At 51.9% G+C, this 15,053-nt stretch overlaps 1 protein-coding gene across 5 annotated transcripts in view; it reads right to left on the bottom strand.

Annotated features, from left to right (window-relative positions):
* The window catches only part of carmil3 (capping protein regulator and myosin 1 linker 3), a 34,026-nt gene that overhangs the window by 3,079 nt on the left and 15,894 nt on the right, over positions 1-15,053 (bottom strand). The window contains exons 12-33 of one of the 5 annotated variants that reach the window (XR_008953955.1): positions 14,963-15,049; positions 13,644-13,753; positions 13,393-13,470; positions 11,737-11,813; positions 9,092-9,196; positions 8,106-8,175; positions 7,900-7,981; positions 7,162-7,258; positions 7,033-7,087; positions 6,060-6,232; positions 5,055-5,123; positions 4,721-4,814; positions 3,528-3,626; positions 3,341-3,460; positions 3,101-3,214; positions 2,771-2,946; positions 2,603-2,696; positions 1,991-2,116; positions 1,784-1,868; positions 1,513-1,700; positions 945-1,024; positions 317-414 (exon numbers count right to left, since the gene is read on the bottom strand). Coding sequence is in view for 4 of the 5 variants with exons in the window: in XM_057056548.1 (XP_056912528.1) it covers positions 317-436; positions 945-1,024; positions 1,513-1,700; positions 1,784-1,868; positions 1,991-2,116; positions 2,603-2,696; positions 2,771-2,946; positions 3,101-3,214; positions 3,341-3,460; positions 3,528-3,626; positions 4,721-4,814; positions 5,055-5,123; positions 6,060-6,232; positions 7,033-7,087; positions 7,162-7,258; positions 7,900-7,981; positions 8,106-8,175; positions 9,092-9,196; positions 11,737-11,813; positions 13,393-13,470; positions 13,644-13,753; positions 14,963-15,049 (2,299 nt within the window). In the remaining variant the exon portion in view is untranslated. Of the gene's footprint in view, positions 1-316; positions 437-944; positions 1,025-1,512; positions 1,701-1,783; positions 1,869-1,990; positions 2,117-2,602; positions 2,697-2,770; positions 2,947-3,100; positions 3,215-3,340; positions 3,461-3,527; positions 3,627-4,720; positions 4,815-5,054; positions 5,124-6,059; positions 6,233-7,032; positions 7,088-7,161; positions 7,259-7,899; positions 7,982-8,105; positions 8,176-9,091; positions 9,197-11,736; positions 11,814-13,392; positions 13,471-13,643; positions 13,754-14,962; positions 15,050-15,053 lie in introns of all 5 variants that reach the window. The other 4 variants (XM_057056548.1, XM_057056550.1, XM_057056549.1 and 1 more) reach the window with 4 other exon arrangements.

Below are 15,053 nucleotides of genomic sequence, written 5' to 3'. Positions count from 1 at the left end.
GGCCGTCTCATGGCAAACGTGTCAGCGCCTCTCCGCCCCCCCTCTAATGTTGCGTAACTCTTTCTTCCGTCAGCGTTTAAGCTGTAATTCTTGGAAGAATTTTTGCAACCTTTCACTTTTTCTCCCGTGCAGCAGCGTCTGGCTTTGGGGCCGTTGGGTAACAGTAGCGCAGAATTCTCCAACAAAAAAGACAGCAAATGATTATTTTTTCCGCCCGTTTAACTATTCATGAAGCGAGGCGGTGACATTAATACCCGGCGTTCAGATTAAATCCACCTCCTTCTCTTGCTTTTCATCCCCAGTGTTGCAAACTTACTCGGAATCCTGATTACAGATGGTGGAGTTACGATTCCTGCGGAAGCCGGAGAAAATGGACAGAACGCTGCGTCTCTTCTTTCTCCGGAGTGACTGGGCCTGATGGAGGGATGACAATTGACTGAAGAGAACAGAAGAAGCAAGGTCAGTGCGCGTTGGTCTATAGAGCTTACATTTCTGACATAAAATAGGCTGCAAACACAATCTTTGCATATGGAAAACTGTTCGTGAGACATGGCCAACGCCAACATTTGTGGCGTTTAGCTTGTTTTTTAACCAGTTGGGGCTAAATCGACCGCATTGAACCACTTTAAATGTCATAATGCCGCTAACGTGGATTATATTTGTGTTAATAACACTGATTATATCCTTTGAATTGTGCAGGTTCAACATTTCCCACCTGCGCTGGGTTTTATTTGCAGCTGTGAATTATTGATAACAGTCGTTACTCTTAATTTAAAGCTTAACAACCCTGCTAATTTCAGCCTTTATTGGTTTCTAATAAATCTTTAAATAGTTTCCCAAATGAGCCCAATTATCACGTTATGAGAGAACTCCGCAGGGTCTGTTCACCTCACTGCTTTCCTTCTGGACTAGTGTAGGGAAATTATTCAAACGGGAGGCCTTACCTGTCAGGTAAAACTCTCTTGCTGTAAAAATCAGGCAGTCCGTCCTCCATCATACTGACTCCTCCGTTCTCCGAGTAGTGCTGCACACAACGACGACAACAACAACGCCGGATGATTAACCGTAACAATCCGAGCCGCACGCCAAAGGCGACAGTGAAGAAAATGTGTCGTCGTGCTCCGAGTTTGTAACGATCCGGAAAAGTCTTTTCAAAAGTTTCTGAGAAGGTTAAAGGGTTTGCCTGGCGCCTCCGAGGGGAGACGCCGAGCATCCGAGTCGCACAAACAGGCAGCGGCTCCTTTAGTCAACAGGAGCGTTATTTCTGGAAAAACACCACTGGCGTAACAACAAGATGGAGAGCAGGAGTTTACACAAAAAGCTACCAAAAGAAAGATGGAAGTGACAAAAACCTACGCAAAGTCTATTTCGCTTTCAGTCTGAAACCTCTTTTCTCTGAAATTGAGGCCCTAGTCGATGGAGCAGGTAGTATCCAGAGAGCCGGATCAATAACGGGGTCGTTAATCACCGTGACACCAGAACGACAAAACTCTGCCGCCGTCGCGGACTCACAGACTCCGGGGGGAGGTGTCCCGCTCTGTGCCTCCGGGGTGGGCGGGGCCTGACGTGGGTCACGTGGCGTAAGGGGGAGCCGTTGGTGGGCAGGGTGGACAAGCACTCCCACGATGCCGAGTGGCTGAGAGGGGCCAGGTGCTGGGGAGCGGGAGGGGTGGGGGAGGGACTGGCCTCTTCACCTAAACCTGCAACAAGACGAGAGGATTTAATTTCATTTTTTATGATTATTTTCAATGGCAGGTCCAGTTCTTTCTGTGTGATAAGCTACCTGCTGAAGGCCACTCACTCAGTCTGGAGGAGACCGGACGGATTCTTCTGGTCCTGGAGCTCCGCTTCTTAATGGCCATTGTGTCCTTTGGGGGCAAAACGTTAAAAAGGATAAGTTCTGTTTTAAACACATGACTTTCACTGATTTATTTCAATTGGTGTTGGAACGCAAAGTGTCAGGAATTCTAAATGAGACTCAGACACTCACTATTCCCAGGTTGACACCAAACTCCTCATCTGGGAAGTCCAGCGACTCCGTCACTCTGGACTGTCGGAGCGTGTGTCTGCTGGGACCGAGGTCATCCCAACGCTTGGCCTGGGACACCTGCCGCATCTGAAGCACCACAAACACGCAGGTGATTGATCCCCAACTCAGGAAAAGATGCTCACAAAGCTCAAAAACTGCTGCAGAGAAACATGAATAAAATACCGCGTCTTCATTATCGGAGAGAATGGAAGCATGATGGGGGGGAACTGGCATCAGAGCAAAGCCAGGAAGGAAAATGAGACGCAATGCCAGAGGAAGGAAAGGAATGCAAAACAGGGCGGGTGGCGGATCTGCCAAATCTTTGTTTTTCCCCGATTTAAATGCTCTTTCTACGCACTGTGGTATCGTGACCATAGACGAGTCCAGAAACCTTTGCATCTTTAACCCGGCGGGGTCGTACGTCCCAAAGCGGACCCTGACGTGCACCTCTGCACAAATGCAACATCAGCATTCACTTTGGAGGGGGACCTGTCGGCCGTGCGCCTCCGCAGACGTGCGATAGTGAAGTAGAGTTCTAGTCTAGTAGAAGTCATGCAGAAAGGGGGTTATTACCAGTACCAGTGTTTTATGAGAGGTATACAGCTCCTGCAGGATCTGATCCACGATGGAGTTGGTCAGGTAGGAGACCACGGACAGCTTCACCTCCCTGGAGAGGAGCAACGGAGAGGGTCAGTATGTTGAGCGGAGGTCGCGGAGGCGGAGCCGCCCGTCCCGGCTTACTCCAGAGCTCTGTTGATGTCCTCGGCAGCTCTCTCCATGAGGGCGTTACGGATGCTGGCGCGAGGGATGGACACTTGCTCGGAGATGGACGAGAAAGGCGGGTTGAGCCTCTCGGCCGCCGAGCAGGACATCGGACACAACTCGCGGCAGAGAGACACCATCGAGTCCACGACCACCTGTGTACGAGAGGCGCAGATGTCTCATGGCGTTTGCTGCCAGGTCCCAACGAAAGCAGAAAAGTTACACCGCGACCACGACATTCTATTCAAGTCCGAACACCCGGCGCCCGCCGTCAATGAGCAGTCGAATCCCAGGGAACCGCAGACGCACCTGCAGCTCTTTATCAGCCGCCTTGGCCAGTTCTCCGGCCAAAGTGTCCAGCCGCTGCTTGACCGGTCCGTCCACCGACAGCACGTGGGCCAGCTCACACAGGGATGGATACAGCTGGCCCGCACAGAAAGACGGGGGTGACAACGGGCCGAAATTAGCAATTTATGTGTGCTAACAGAGCAGCGGTGACAAGAAAGGTTATCAGGAAAGGTCAGCAGGATTCAGGACCGTCGTACTTACGGCTCTGGAGTCTCGGGCTTCTTTGAGGATCTGTCTGGCCGTCCGGACCTCCTCCTCTTCCTCGCAGCTTTTCAGAGTGCAAACCTGCTGCTGCACCCGTACGCACAGACGCTCCATCACCTGTGCGCGGAGAAATTGCCGTTAATAAAGAGACATTTCTGATGGCGTCTGCCTCACGTGCACGCACCTGCTCAGCCGTGCTGGTGACCAGGCCCTGATGCAGCCGGAGAGCCTGTTTCTGGGAGAAACGTTGAGTCTGGTTGTTCCTAAGCAGAGCACGTTGGATCTGTCCCGCGCACACAAAGAGACGGCGGGGGAGACAGGGGAGTGCAGATGGCAGGTGTTTACGCAGCTCCGTGTGCGGGACACAAGACGAGTTCATTTGCATGGTAATAAGAAGACAGAAGAAAACAGTTTTGATCCGGGCAGAAAGAACCGGAAGCTTTTGATTCCGTCTCCGGGCTCGGTATGGGGGTGAAACGCAGGCTTCCTTTAGGACGTACGGCTTTGGAGACGACAGAGACGTGCAGATCTTCTTACACGCTTCTATCATCAAAAGTTCAACCCTGAGTCACAGCGGACATCTTTGTGAAGTTATCTTTTTATCCTTCACAAATACACCGCCGACGTCGTCGTAACGCTTTAAGAGATGTTGCGGAGACGATACTCTAGCTATAACGTGCAGCTGAGACGACAGAGCCGTGGATCTGGAACATGCTCCGTCTTACCAGCCATGCTACCGTTGGCAGTGATGTTGAAAAATGACAATGTGCCGCATCTCAGATGGGAAAGATTATTAACTTACAGTCATCGTTGCTGCCTTGTTTGCGCTCGTGTCCCGGCGTCAGCACGTTTCCACAAGGGCATATTTAAAATGTGTGTCCGGGCAAAAGTGAAGCACAGCCAAAAAGCCGACGGTATCCTGACCGCAGGCTTCTGTCTGACTGTCAATGTCAAGCCTCAGACAGAGGGTTGATGTTTATGCTAATGTGGCTTTTAGGTAAATGTTTACACTGTCTGTATGAAGAGCACTTGTCCAATTACCCAGAGCCGAAAACGACACCCTCGAAATACACAAACAGACGTGTGTGTGTGGGGGGGAGAAATCATCAATTTGAAAAGAACGGACAGTTTCACAACAGCTGACGTCTGACACACAAATGTGTCATAAACAGGTTTGTCAAATGCAAAACTGATGCAATGGATTCACTGGGTCAGCGTGGAGCAGGTTTTAGTTCGACACCTACGGCCACAGTGCTGGACACTGCCCCCTCTGATCCAAGGTGGTACTGCAGCATTAGACCGATCCTGAAATCTGCCCTCTATTCCCGGGTTGAAGCACACTTTGACAACACGAAGCTGATGCAAAATTGCCCTCACCTTGGTCAGCGCCTGCTCGGTCTTCTCTGGGGCACTGCGGTATGCTTGAGTGACATCACTGAGGGGGAGGGGCATGTACTGAAGGGTGAAGTTGCTGTGAGGTGGCAGAAGGTAGGAAAAAAAGCAAAAATGAAACGGAGGGAGAATTATGATACTAATAAGAACGAAAAAGAAGCATCTGACGCACGCTCGCACCGGCGCGGATAAGAAAATAAGTTTGACTGATGTGTAAGTCAGACGACTGATGAAATACGATGCAACGGTTAACGCCGTGTGAAGGTGTTTTCGGTGTGTGTGAGGGAGACCAAACCATCTCCGGCGTGTGTGTCTTAACTGTTCCAGCGCTCTCGCCACATCTTGGAAGCCCGTCGCTGTTGTGTTGTTACGATCCCACGTCACACTCCTAAAGGAGATAAAACCGGCAGGAAATAGAGGATGACAAGCACAAAGAGGAAGAGTGGGGAGAGCTCTGAATGTGTGTGTGTGTGTGTGTGTGTGTGTGTGTGTGTGTGTGTATCTGACCATACAGCTGCACCAGCGCATCGCAGTAGGATTAATTAGACATTTGTCAGGATTTTTCCCCCTTTTATCACACCATTATTCAGCAACTAATGAGTTTCTCTTTCAGAGTGCAGACTTTCCACCCAGACAAATATTCAACTGTCCCTTTGCTTCCGACAGAGACGCTAAGGCTCGTTGAAGTTTGACTACCCGGCTGTCGTTAAAACTCTGCTGGTTGCATCACTTAAGCTTAATGTTAAAGCTCGCCACTTTTTTCCTGGCATTTTAATTGAACTGCTGTCCTGGTTTAGCCAAGAAATCCATCGTTACACAGATGCTTTAGAGATGGATGTGGTGCTTTTACATTCATCGGCTTCTCATTTAAGAAGAGGATCCTTGATTTAAATAGTAAAATACCAGATCTGTGATGGTAATAAGAGTTTCTCCGTCGCATCCAAATTGTGTCGTTTGTGTTGAAGCAGCAGAGATCAAACACCTGCAGCGCCACGCACGGTCGGCGTCGTCACGGTCGTATTTTCTCTAATTTCGAGCTTAAGGCATTTCCTCAGCCTTACCGACTTATCTCCCGCAGTTCCCTTTGAAGCGGCACGCCGTTGTGCCTGTCAGCCCTACCCCCTCGTATTCTCCCTCCTCAAACCACAGCAAACGCCCTCGTTTTCCTTCTGACCTCTTCCTTTCATCCGTCCTCTAACCCAGCTCCTCTTGTTTCAGATGGAAAATGTGCTTTGATCTGCGAGGACCACTCCTCCTCCAGCTGCTGGTGCACACACACACACACACACACACACACCACACACACACACACACACACACCTACCTCAGTGTTGTATTGATCTGGAGGGCCTTGCTGAGCATCTTGGCTCCGGTGTCCTCCAACAGGTTCCCGCTCAGGTCGACCTTCCGGAGGCAGGTGTTGGAGCCTAAAGCGTTGACCAGGACCGAGCCCCGCTGGCGAAGCCGCGAGTCGGCCAAAGAGAGGGACTGCAGGGCCTGGAGGAGAACACGGTTTCAGATCAAGTAGAAACGCTATTTAGCGACATGATGGCATGAGCGGTTTTTAAATAACTGGGGAATCGAGTGGTATTTTAAGATTGGAGGAAGAAATGACAGTTGGAAATGAGTTCACCGGCTCGCTTATTTAAGTCCTCTGAGGGGATCACAGTCAAAGATGGATGACGGCCGCACGCTTCCCTCAAGTTATGATGCGTGGTGCGCCCCCACATAAGTGTACGAGTAGCGAGCCGGCCAGCACGTGACCAGAAAATGTCAGAGGATCTCATCATATTTTGTGTGAACAAACCATCTCTTAGTTTCCTCTCATTGGCGTAATTATACGTTAGCGTCAACGGGAGCCGCTTGACCAAAGCCGTGCGAGGCGCGCAGGCGTGTGCACGCCGATGTTTGTTTTATCCCGGCGGTTGAGTTGACAGATGCAGAGCGCTCGCACTCCCCCGCCCCATCTGCGCCTCCGCTGGTAAAGCCGGAGCGTCGACGTGAGCTATCACCGTCGGCGATAGTAAATAATTAAGTGGGCCGCTTGTCACGGCGGACTTGCGAGGCAGAGCGCTCCCCGGGAACCTCACGAATATCCCAGACGGAGCGCCCGCGCGCGGGTTTGCGCCCGTTGCCTGCGGTGGGCGGAAGGTGGCGGTTAAATACGCGCAAATGAGGACGAGCCCAGGATTCGCGCGGCTACAAATGTGGAGGCACGTGTAGGCGTCCGTCTGCCGAACGCCACGGAGGACTTGCATATGTGTGTGTGTCACAATATGTTACGCAATTCAACTCACACAATCTTCCTCTTGCACCAACTGAACCAGTTTCTGCAGGATTTCATCCAGCACCCTGAGGAGGCACAGAGAAGAGGGAAACATAATCATCACCATCGCCGCCGCCATCTGCGCCGCCGCGCTCCCTACCTGCCCTTGATGTTGAAGTTCTTCCCCAGCATCAGGTGTTTGAGGGAGGAGTGTCGGGAGAACGCCGGGATGACAGCCAGCAAATCGGCATCCAGGCCTGCAACATCGACACACACATCACACCCAGCAAAATGGCTCCAGGCTGTCAAACTACACTCATCGCGCCAGTAGGTGGCGGTATAAGCAACATAACCTTTGATCAAACAGACCAGAGAAAACCAAACTGTCAAGTAGCGCAGGAGGAACGTTTACAACTAATGTGTTTCCTTTTTTAATTTGGGCGCGCAATCCATTTTATTTTAACTTTGACCCAGATTGATTTCTGTGACGATAACGGAGCGAATCAGGGAGGGAAGAGTTGCACATTAACCTCTGTTGGAGCGCTTCTGTCAAACACATCGCATTCATTGTTGCTGAAGAGGTGAAGCGGTAAATTTGCGTTACGTTACAGCGTGAACTTTGAACCACAGTTAGAGATTCAGACCTGCAAAGGTGTGTTCCTCACGAGAGGAATGCAAGCAGATGTGTGTGAACAAGAATCCAGTAACAGTCAGGAATCATCACAGTGTCCTTCCACCATCAACATCATTTAAATCAAGATCCAAACGGGCCCATGACTCCTCAGACCAAAGACCTCCCATCTCAGGAAACGCCATCTCCAAACCCACACGACCTTAACGGAGCGAGTGAAGAGTCCTAATCTGAAAGCAGCCAGCTGCCCCGCGCAGGTGTGCTCACCATTATCGGAGACGTCCAAGGTCCCCACGCACGAGACTCGAGGGAACAGCTCCTGTATCACGCCGGCACCTGCTGACCTCAGCTGTTGCAGGGAGAACGGGGGGGGGGGGGGGGGGGATGGGGGGGGGGGGGGGGGGGGATGGGGGTGATGGGATAGCCATGAGCAACAGAGGAGCGGAGCTGCTGCAGGATCTGACAGAGCGTACCTCACAACTGCTGATGTCCAGGTGTAAATCAGTGATATGGGGGTTGTTGGAGAGACCCAGAAACAGAGCCCTGAAGGAGAAGATGGTTACCAGGAAGGAGGAAGGATTAGAGATCACCATGGAAACTTCAGTCTTATTGAAGAGCAACGGCCAGTTGTTGCTACTGGCTAAGTGTAGCGCGTGTGTGCGCGGAGGGGAAAAGTGCTGCTGTGCTGAACACAAATCTGAAGCTCACGCACGGCGAGCCAGTAACGGCAGCACGAGCTGCGGCAAGCGACGCCGCTCCGTCGACTCGGACACGACCGTCCGCGTCGCTGCACGACAAAGGAACTCGCGTATAATAGGAACAGAAACGTGGATCTGCAGCATCGGCTCGGTGGCCGACGGCCAGCAGGGGGGGTTGAGTGTCAGCTGAATGAAGACCCAAAGTGGCGAGGAAAAGTGGCGACGCACGGCTTTTTTTAGCGTCCGACTTTGCCGAGCGCTTCAGCTTCTACGGACGGAGGCTGTGCCCAATGTTACAGAGCAACAAGCCGCACAGCCGCCTGCTGTCGAAGCACAAGCAGCCCAACATTTAGGAAATTACCCATCAGCCACCTGGGTGTCGCGCGGTCACTAATATAAGATCTCGGTTCCCGAATGAAGGCGACCTTGACTCGTTTACATCCAGGCATCAGTTAATTGCTTGTTTACCTAAATTCAGTATATTCATCATCATGACACTTTGCTTCAGGGATTCAGACAAACTCTAAAATACCGTCGTTACCTACTGATTTTCGCGTCCCTGTAACAAACAAACAAACAAACAAACCAAAGTTTTGCCTGAATTTCTCCTGAATAAATGTATAGAAATTTGGCAGCGTGGGGAAATGGTTCCGCGTGACCTTTGACACCTGCGCAAATTCTACGACCGTGAGGAAGACGCAGCGATCTCACGAGCGAGCGCTTTGAAAAGAAGCTGGGAGCGTCGGCGGAGCGCGACTCACCTCAGCCAATCAGGAGGGACTTTCATGGAGGCTAAGCTGACATGGGTCAGGCTGAACGCTGAGCTGAAGAACTGGCGGAACGTCGGGAGAGAATCTCTGGCTTTCCTGGAGGAGAGAAGAAAAGAGCGGGAATGAACGGAGCGCCGTCAGCATTTGGAGGGGTCGCCGGGGACGATTAGAGACGGTCGAGGGACGACAATCGGGCGGCGGCGGGGGGGGAGGGAGGGAGGGAAGGAGCAGAGCCTAAAGCAGACGGATCGGCCAGATGTTGCTCCGGCAGTCAGCTGATATTTGTATGCGCAACATTTATCCCAGTCGGAACAGACACGGGAATAATATCTGCATTCCGAACGTTGGCTCATATCTGCGTTCACAACCTGCAGCCTTTCTGTAATTGGAGCTCGTGCTCCACGAATAATTCACCACAGGGGAGGAGGAGAGAGGAGAGAGAAGCAGGATGAATTTATCTTCCCAAGATTCTTTTTTATTTTTTTTTCCTCTCTTCGCATTTTCCTCCTCCGGAAACAGATCTGAGCTGCGTCTCTCCGGGCGACCGATACGTTGTTTACTCGAGCGGAACACGGGTTCTTTTTTTGTAACTCGATTTTTACACCTACGTCTCAAAAAAGAGGGAGAATTTCTCCGTGATGAGGCTCTTAGGATGGGATGTCAGGCTGCAGACCAGTGCACTTCCAGAGGACGAGGGCGCTATCCCGTTCTCGTGGTCAGCCGGGAACGCCGCCACCCATAAGTGATCGGATAGCGGCGTTCTTCATTGTTCCTCTCATCCAGCAGCCAACATTCTCCACCCACATCCATGACTGATCACCAATTCTCTGCATCCTTATTGCCCCCGTGCACAAATGCCCCGGGGCTTAACACAGATTATTAGATTGCACGTACGCACTTTAAGCTCATTAGCCCCCAAAAAAACAGGGTTCACCCCGAAGGTTCTAAACCTCTTTGAGCGATTAGCGAACGTGCGGTCGACCGTCGCCTCAGCGCTCGTCGCAAGAGCTGCTTAAAGTGCATTAACGATCACAGAGCACGCAGAGAGGGAGGAATAGAGGGCGGGAGGGGGAGAAAATCAAGTTTATGGGGGATAAAGAATGGGAAAGGTCGTGTGGCAGTGAGGAGGGCTGAAAGCTCTCACCCCCCCCCAGCCTGGAACACCAGCTCTTTTTGACCCCTTTGTCATTAGCATACGAACGTACAGAACGGCGCCTGTCGCACGAGAAGATCCACGTTCACTGATCACCTGTTGGCAGCATCCACGCGGGCACGTACGTGCACACGTGGATCTGTGCGTGCGTGTCAGGTGGGCGGGTGGAGGAGCTCCATATTCATGAGGAATACGGTGCTTCTTATCAGCGCCGTTCAGCTTTGTGACTCGGCGGTGGCGCGTCAGTGGCGGGACCGGCAGCGCCGAGCCGGAGTGCTTTTATCATCAGAATACCCATGACTGGCGGATACGGCGGGGGGGGACGATGGGGCGGGGGGGTACTGTAAAAGAGCTGCTAAGAAATAGGAAGACAAAACCAGACAGAGGAGAAGGACGAAGCACTTAAAAGAGCAGCTGAGGCCTCCGATTCCTTTGGAAGCGGATAAAAATGCCTTCACAGCATCGGAGTGGGCGGAGCCTGTGCACAGCAACGGCTGGTCAACAGTGTTGCCTGCGAGCGCCTCACTCTCGCTCCATAGTTTTCCAAGGATTAGAGAGAGGACGCCAGACAGGATTCCAAGGTTCACCGTTCCACTTTGGGGACTAAACGCCCGCGCCGCCCTGCTGCGGCGTCACGCCACCGGCGGCCGACACGCCGCACACGAGCTCTCTCCTCCTCGTTCTGTTCTCATCGTTGACGCCAACATCTGCGATAAATCCGATCCTCCTCCAGGGCCAAACCTCGAGCCGAGTCAAATCTCTCCGTACGTGGTGAGGCAAAGCTGCTCCAGCGAGACTCATTCACAGTCGGACCCGGTTAAAGTCACCGCTAATTCCTCACGTCAACCGACACCAGTGAAGAACCCTGGCAGCGACCCGCGCTTATTCTGACCACGAAACGGGCGAACGGCACAGCGAGCCGACGAGGAACCTTCCCAGATGCAATAACCAGAAACCAAAACGGCGAGGAAGAGAAGGAATGAGCGCAGGTGTGGAAGCCCGAGGACCGCAGGAATAATTCCAGCGGAAATGAGGCTCATTTTTCATACACGTCTCCCTGTGTAATCCGGTAAACTAATATGCTGAGCAGAGCGGCTCCCGGGGGACGCTGCCGGAGCTTCTGCCTGCCAGACCGTTTAACGTCGTCGTAAGACACGCCCACGTGTGCGCCGGGACCCGTGAAGAAAGAGCCGCAGGCGTGTCAACTTCTAGCATGTTTGAGAGATGGGGGACTTGTTAGCAAACACATGCGCACATCCAAAAATATGGAAGGGAAAATGTGAACACACATTTTACGCAACGGGCCGGAACTAATGAAGCGGGAAAAGCGAGCCGGCGCAGTAATTACAGCGGCGCCGTCCAGAGCTGGGGAAATAAATGATGCTCGCTGCGCCCGGGGAAGAGATGACCAGAGATGCGGCAAAAGTCCCATCTTTTTTTTTTAAAGCCCCTACAGGGACACAGACGGAAGGCGAAGGCTCACCTGTGAGAGAAGGAGTTCCTGGACAGGTTCAGGTAGGAGAGGTCGGCGCAGCAGCCTCGCAGCAGGGCCCCAAACAGCTGGCGGAGACAGAGAAAGCAGGTCGTGTTGCGTGATTGAGGTGGGCAACAGGTATTCTGGAGGCCCTAGTCCTCCTATACCCGTTAGCATAGATGCTAACATGCTCATGAACCAGCAGCTTTTGCCTTCAAATGAACTTTCAGCCCGATTTAAAATGTAAAGCCATGATGGACTGTGAGCCTTTAGGGGCGTTAACTAAAAAGCATACAGTCAATCCAGCAGCTCAATGAAATATAGCAGAAACTGGTGGCCATTTTCCATTCGGCAGGACGAGAAAAGCCGATAAAAAGTTGCTGTACTGTAATAAATCAAGGCTTTTCAGAGAAAAGCACAATTATTCACGCGCCTTGATTTGCTATATTGACTTATCCGTCCTCACGTGGAGTCGTGCAGCACATAAAGAGACAAATAAGAAATAAGGGTGGACCCGTCCCTGATGTTTGGAGAGCAGCTCCTGCACGCAGAAACATCCATCAAAAGACCAGAAGTAATCAAGATCTCATCTGACTTTCAAACCCTGGAACGTGCAGAGATGAAATGCACAAATGAACCGGAGCGTCTGGATTTAAATCGGGTGTGCGGCAGCAGAGCGTTCCAGAAAAAGCTCTTTTTCGTACCTTTGAAAGGTGAAAGAATGAATTTCAACGTGTGGCCCCACTGAGCGACCACCGGAGCACCCGCGCAGGTTCGGGGAGGAGCTCGTGCATAATTCATGGCAGCGCGGCGGCGCCGAGGACGAAACGCAGTCGTAAACAATCAAAAAGAACTGATCAGAACTCGGGGCGAGTCTCTAAAAAGAGTGGAAAATAAAGCAACGACTTCTGTTCATACACAGAAATTAACACAAAGTAGGGCACGTTTGTGGGGCCGGAGGACGCTCCGCACGCACGGGGACGCCGGGCTCAGCAGCGAGGTTGACGTTAAACGACAGCTCTTCGGATGCTCCGATAACTTTCCGAGAAGTCCGAATTCTAAAGCTGCGCATCTGTCCAGCCTCAACGAGGGCAGATAAATGAGTTCATTCTAGTTCTTCCACGTTTATGACAGATACCTCGATGGCCCCGAGCATCCTTTAATAACTAAAGGGGGCCATTATTCTTCCCTCCCCGCCTTCCAGACACTCCAGTAGCCTCCGCAGATCCAGTTTGTACTGGTGCCGCCAGCCTGACCTGTTAGCTGGGAGGGGTCAAGCATTTCCTGGGCTGCACGCCGCCCCTAAACGTCCCGTTTAATCGATCTAAGCGAGACCTATCCTCCTGTAGGGAAACGTGTTCATCCTCCGCCAGCAGACCCGTGAAAGCCGTAAACATTAGCAGACGTGTCGATGGCGTCTATCAGCTTTTCCAGCCACTAGCGACGATGCTAATGCAGCCGGATGCTAAATTTAGTGGAGATGTAAACAAAGCCATGGAACAGGGATGTTTTATGCTTTTCATGCGAGCCAGCTGTTCTATTATTCATAAGCTGTGATGTATTTCTTTTGTTTTGGCCTGGCGGAGTCTGTGATTCCGCTGAGCTAACAGCTCCGCAGGGCGGCGATGGGGGGGATCAAGAGGGACAGAGACGCTGAATACAAACCGAATCCACGGTGCAGTCTGTCCACGACAGGTCCAGGTGGACCAGGCAGTTGGGCTGGGCCAGGAACAGGTAGAGGTTCTGGAGGGGGAGAAAGAACGCGCCTTTATCGGAGGGGTCGACAGTGGACCACAGAGGAGCGACAGCGATGCTAATATCTTTACTGCAACCATGGCAGAAAGAGGTTCTCATTTTAATAAGTGCAAAATGCCGATAATTACGCCCCGAAAACGACCCGACGCGGATATACTGACCGTCGCGTCATCTCCGGACAGAACTCCGGGATTCTTGCTCAGGTCCAGGTGGAGGAGAGAATTGGAGTAGTCGTCGCTTGAACACAGCGCCTGGGACAGAGAAACCACGCCTAAAGATGGGGGAGCAGAGATGGGACAGGGTCAATGACCTGTCCACCCATGGACTCAGATATATATAGAAAATGGGCTGTTGAACAGGTCACTTTAAAAATGAGATCCACTCCCGGCCTGAAGGGGGCGCCACATTCAAAAGAAAGCAAAGCTAGCGCTTGCGAGGGCGGCACCGCGTTAAGCTTTTCATCCCTAATTTGTAGTGATTAGGAGGGAAATGAGGGGGGAGAGGGCACTAATCCACCCTCAATCCACCCATCAGCTGCTGGAGCCGGTGGGAAACGGGACTTTTTCCACCAACGACCAGACCGGCGTGGGGAGCATGTGTGAGAGGGCGCCCGGGAAGGGGCGCCGTATGGGTGCGTCCGCGTGGACATATGTGTAGGTGTTTAAGAGCCTGACAGGAGGAGAGCGACCCATGAATATTCAGCAGCAGACGCGGGTCAAGGTCCTCCCACGGAACACACACCTTTCCAGGGCGGACCCGGAATCTTTTAACGTGCAGTCATTTTCTCTCCCGCAGAATCAAGGATCTGAACTCTATCTCTTTACTGGGATATTTAACAGGATCATCTACATCTGATTCACGTTAAACTGAGATGACATCATCTTTGCGTGTGTGTGTGTTATCACATTTATATCTGCATCAACGTTATCCCTGTAATACTACAGGATTGTCGGGATCACAGGAAGGGAACTGGGACACTGCAATAATTCCCAGGCAGGATTTTAGACTTAAAAAAAGAACAAATGATGATTCTGACCCGAATATGGGCCGTGTGGGGAAATGCTGGCAGGGACGGAGCAGCCGAGGCCTCCCGGTGCTGGTGGGGATGAACGGCAGGAACGTTTCCGTACGTTCCAAGTGTGGGGAACGTTGTTAAGGTTTCACCTGCCTGGTCCTAAATTAAGGATGCCACTCGTGCTGTGGGGTCGAGCATCCTTGTTGGTTGGGTCGGACAAAGGGAATAAAGTCCCCATAAAGAGCTGCACCATCCTGTGTGTGTGTTCTTGCTACATATTGAGGATTTTGCCAGCACAGTAAGGACATTTTGGCTGGTCCTCACAACTTCAGGGACCGTTTCAGGGTTAAGACGTGGTTTTAAGGTGCGGGAGTTCGTTGGGAGGGCTGGGGTGAGGATCCGGGTTGGATCGTGTATGATGTCTGGAAAAGTCCTCACAAAGATAGGAGTGTCAGAGGCTCCTACCTTTCGAGGACAGGGAGGTCTTGGACAGGTTGAGGAGACGCAGTCCCTTGTTGAGGCGACACACTTGTTGGATCAGGTTGGAGACTCCTGG

This window comes from Takifugu flavidus, chromosome 15 (genome assembly GCF_003711565.1).
Source record: "Takifugu flavidus isolate HTHZ2018 chromosome 15, ASM371156v2, whole genome shotgun sequence".
Classification (NCBI taxonomy): Eukaryota; Metazoa; Chordata; class Actinopteri; order Tetraodontiformes; family Tetraodontidae; genus Takifugu; species Takifugu flavidus.
The sequence above is the reverse complement of the archived record's forward strand: the minus strand, read 5'-3'. Positions and strand labels throughout refer to the sequence as shown.